This window comes from Suncus etruscus, chromosome 17 (assembly GCF_024139225.1).
Source record: "Suncus etruscus isolate mSunEtr1 chromosome 17, mSunEtr1.pri.cur, whole genome shotgun sequence".
Taxonomy (NCBI): Eukaryota; Metazoa; Chordata; class Mammalia; order Eulipotyphla; family Soricidae; genus Suncus; species Suncus etruscus.
In genome coordinates this window covers 41,136,498-41,141,004 of record NC_064864.1, presented here as the reverse complement: position 1 = coordinate 41,141,004, position 4,507 = coordinate 41,136,498, and the positions used below count along the sequence as shown (strand labels likewise).

The following is a 4,507-nucleotide window of genomic DNA, read 5'->3' as shown; positions in this document are numbered from 1 at the left end:
GGGAGTCTTAGGGCTGATTTCAGGAGGACTCAAAAAGCTCCAGGTCAGTGTAGATACCAGGCCAGAGTCCAGACACCCCACAAACTCCAGGAAGTAATCCCTGCCCCCTTCCTGCCAAGCTTCCCTCAGCGGGTTGCAGGGGAACCTTTATCATTAATATATTAGTTGTGACCCTGGGAGAATCTCTGGAAGGGAGCCAGGCTCTGTTAGTAAACCACTGGATCTAATCCCACATTACATTTGTGTAATGACTGACAAAGCCTGTTCCCATTATCTCATTTGATCCTGAAAACAATCCTCAGAGGGAGGCCGGGGCAGGGATTATTCTTTTTTCCATTTTACAAGGGAAAACACTTGTAAACTGATTTGCCAGGAGCCACACATCCAAGGGCCTGGTAGGAAGGAGACTGAATTAGGGTCTTTGGTTAAGGGTGTACAACAAATGGATCAAAATATTCCCGGCCACACCCTGACCTCGCTGCCAGCAATCCGGAACTGCCCAGAACAGAGCCGGTGTTTATACTGCCCACACACCTTTGACTTAATGAAGAAATACAGTCTTGACCACAAGCTGCTCTCTGACAAAAGAAAAATAAAAATTACATAGCATCTTTTTGGGCCAGAGACCAAAATTAATCCCAGATGGATTTGGGAGGGGGGGGGGGATGCGGCAAGGCATTAGAAAAATCTATGGCAAATAGACTGAATATTTAATAACTTTCTGGAGGCAAAAAGATTCTAAATTTAGCATTGTGTTAAAGTCTCCAAGGAAAGGATTTTATAGATTTGATTAAAACTAATTAAAGTTGAGTGGAGAGTTGAAAGGGTGGTCAGGGTTAAATTAAAGAAAAAAAAAAAACACACCTGAGAAAATAGTTGTAGCAAAATACGAAAGAAAAGGGTTAACTTCTGGTATGCAGGGAAGTCATGCAACTACATTAGAAAAACTTAAAAGGTAAAGCTTTTAAAACAGACCATTGGCAAGAAAGGAAGTACAGTGATTAATAAGCATTTAGAAAATGGAGCCCCTTTAACTAAAATCAGATGAAAACAGAACAGATACCAATTTAACCTATGAAATCAACAGTAAGAAAATTTTAGGGACAGGAGCAATATAGCACAGCAGGTAAGGCGTTTGCTTTGCATGCAAGCGGCTGACCGAGTTCGAGCCCAGGCACCCCGTATGGCCTCTAAGCCTGACTTATTTCCGAGTGCAGAACTTGGAGTAACCTCTGAGAGCAGCCAGCAGTGGCCCAAAAACAAAATTAAAGAAAAAAATTAGCTGTACTACTCATACTACCAAACAAACATATGAGTGGGGGGTGGGGCGAAGAGATAGCATGGAGGTAGTGCGTTTGCCTTGCATGCAGAAGGACGGTGGTTCAAATCCCGGCATCCCATATGGTCCCCCAAAAGAGCCTGCCAGGAGCAGTTTCTGAGTGTAGAGCCAGGAATCCCTGAGCACTGCCGGGTGTGACCCAAAAAAACAAAAAACAGACAAACAAACATACGAGTATGGTAAAACTCACAAATGAAATACGGGGGAAGTAAAACACTTGATACATTTATTAGAAGACTTAATATACTTTGACCGAAAATGTCCACTCTTGCGAGTACGTTCTTCAGAAACAAATCATCAACATGTAAAAAGTCTCAACCACAAAAAAGAGTTGTCACTTTGTACAACGGTGAAATCAAGTAAACAGCAAATGAAAGGCATTCTTAGCTCCTTTAATGTTGCAGTCACTAAACGGAAATGTCTGTTATCATTCTGTCTTCTGAGTGCAACAAACAGTAACGTAGAAACAGCATTTTGTTGCAATGCAAACTGGAAACGTGTCTAAGATGCTAACGGCGGCAGTTGGGGCTGGAGTGTGTGTGTGGGGGGGGGGGGGGCAAAACGTGCTTTTCCGTGAACCCTGTCCTGCGCGATTATCCGCGATGTTCCCCATCACTATTTCCACTTGAATCCCCTTATTTTGAAAAATGCACAGTCGATTGTCAAGCCATGTGGCGGCGCGTCTTTCTCCAGAAACGTGTGTTGTGTATGGGTTTGGGGTTTGAAGGACTGGGTGAAGGGAAACCACCCCCCCCCCCCGCACCAAACACATTGGGTCCTGGACACCAGGTTGTTGTGCCCAGGGTTCACTCCAGGTGGGGCACCTAGGTGCCCTTTACCCTCTAACGCTCCGGCCCCCTGCACTGAACCTCTACTGCAACTCGCCCTCTGCACCCCGAATTCCGTTCTCCAGGCCCCGACCCGTCAATCCGCTCTCCGGGCCTGGGGCAGCCGAGCGGGCCAGGCCGGGCAGGGCCGGGCCGGGCCGGGCGTTGCGGACACGTGGGAGGAGGCCGCGTCCGAGGGCGGGGCCGGGCGGTGGGTGTGCGCGCGAGTGGACCGTACCAATACTACAGCTGAAAGGGGGTGCATTCCCAGAAAAGCTGTTGGATTGCAGGAAGTACCGCTCACAGCGGTTCTTCGAACGCCCCTTCGAGGTATGTACAAGCCGCAGACACAAGCAAAGCTGGTTTGAGACTCAGCGCCCTCCGGGGAGGTTCTCGCCCCGGCGCCGGCTCGCGCGTCTCCCCCCGCACAGCGGAGCTCGATGGTTTCTCCCGCGGAGACGTCACCCATTGTTTACAAATCAACCGAGCCGGTAGGCTTCGGACTCCGGCGGCGGCTGCTGGCGGGCGGGCGGCGCGACTGTCTGGTGGGCTCCGGCTCCCGCGTCCGTCCCGGTCCCGGACCGGGCTCCGGCTTCCACGCCACGCCCGGCTTCGTCGCCCCCGGGACGCCCACGCCGCCCGCCGCGCTGCGATCGCCCGGGCTGAGGACTATGCCGTGCCGGCGGGAGGCGGAGGAGGACGCGGGCGACGAGGCGGAGGCGGAGGAGGAGGAGGAGGAGGACGGCGACGGCGACAGCTTCCTCCTGCTGCAGCAGTCGGTGACGCTGGGCGGCTCGGGCGACGTGGACCGGCTGGTGGCCCGCATCGGAGAGACGCTGCAGCTGGACGCGGCGGCGCACGACCGCCCCGAGCCGCCCCGCGCGCCCCCGGCGGACAAGGCCCGGCCCCCGGCGCTGCCCTGGCCGCCGCCGCCGCCCGCACTCGCGCCCGCGCCCCGCCCAGCCCCGGGACCCGGCTGCCTTCGGGGCCTGGCGCTGCGCCCTCGGGGAGCGCGGCCGCGTGCGTGGCCGGGCTGCGCCCTACTTCGTGGCCGAGCAGCTCCCCGCCTCCGGCCCCGGCGCGCTGCCCGGCCCTTGCCGGCGCGGCTGGCTGCGGGATGCCGTCTCCTCCCGCCGCCTGCAGCCGCGCCGCTGGCCCCCGGCCGGGCCGCACGCCGGCGAGGACGACCCGCACCGGCTCCTGCAGCAGCTCGTGCTCTCGGGCAACCTCATCAAGGAGGCCGTGCGGAGGCTCCAGCGAGCCGTGGCCGCCGTGGCTGCGCCCGGGAACGGCCGCGCCGGCCCGGATCCGGTGGCTCTGCAGCCCTCCGGCGCTTGGCACTGACCCGCGGCCCCAAGGGGAGGTCGACGAGGAAGAGGAGGCCGGGACGACCCGACGCTGAAGCCATCGCCGCCGCCGACCCGCGCGCGGGCACCTACTGGCACCTACGGGCCGATAAGGCGCCGGCCCCTGTCAGGCGGCCAGAGGAAACTTGAACTTGGAGAAACGCACCGACCGGGGTGCGTCCGTGCGTCCGCGTGAAAGTGAATTTCCCGCTTCCCGGCCACCTCGGGGGGCCCAGGACCCCCGCGGGATAAACCTGGGCAACTCTCACTGTGGCAGCTACTTGCAATGACTCGGACCCGATTGGGGGGCGTCGTGCGCTCAGCTGGTTGGAAGAGAGGGCTCCTAGTAGGCACGGGGTGGCGAGGGCTTCATAACCTAACAATACTTGAAAACAGAATCACACGCACGCACACACGTTCTTTCTTTCCCGGTGGAGGAACCTCATGAAAAATGGTGCTACAATCGCTGTACAGAGAAATCGCGCCCGAGAGAATTGTCCAAGCTTGGTGTGTGGTGGGTGGGCTTCGGGTGTTCCCTGGCTCCCCCCACTTGATAGGTGGAGATGGGAGGCCCCGAGGGGTCTGAGGGGGGTGCAAGAGTTTATTTGCAAGCGCGTCGAGTTGAACTTGATTGTGTACTTTGTGGAAACGACTTGACCTTGCCACCTGGGTTCAAGGTCAGGGCTCTGTTTTCGAGGGGCGGGGGTTGGTTCCTGGCAGAGCCAATTCACACCTTGGTCGTCCTGGCTCCAAGGAAAAGCTGTCGGTCTGCTCTGCTACCTCTTGGAGTCTCCTGAGGACACAAACGGCTATGAGGAGAGTTATTTATTTTTCCGGAAAGCCTCCTCCTGGGAGTCCACTCTTGGACCTGCTGTGAGCTTTCTCAGAACCCGGCATAAACAACCGTCTCTTTCCTGTCCTGGGGCCTCCACATTCCACCCTCTGCCATCCATCGGTGTGGAGGAGACAGTTTCTTGTGCTGTGCTGGCCCATGA

General features: G+C 56.8%; 1 protein-coding gene across 1 annotated transcript; it reads left to right on the top strand.

The window, feature by feature from the left end:
- Positions 1 to 2,753: 2,753 nt before the first annotated feature.
- Positions 2,754 to 3,603, top strand: LOC125994820 (GSK-3-binding protein FRAT2-like). Its single transcript, XM_049764345.1, is given in 2 exon segments — positions 2,754 to 3,122; positions 3,124 to 3,603. Coding segments are annotated over 2 exon segments (672 nt in total). The 5' UTR covers positions 2,754 to 2,837; the 3' UTR covers positions 3,511 to 3,603.
- Positions 3,604 to 4,507: the final 904 nt, after the last annotated feature.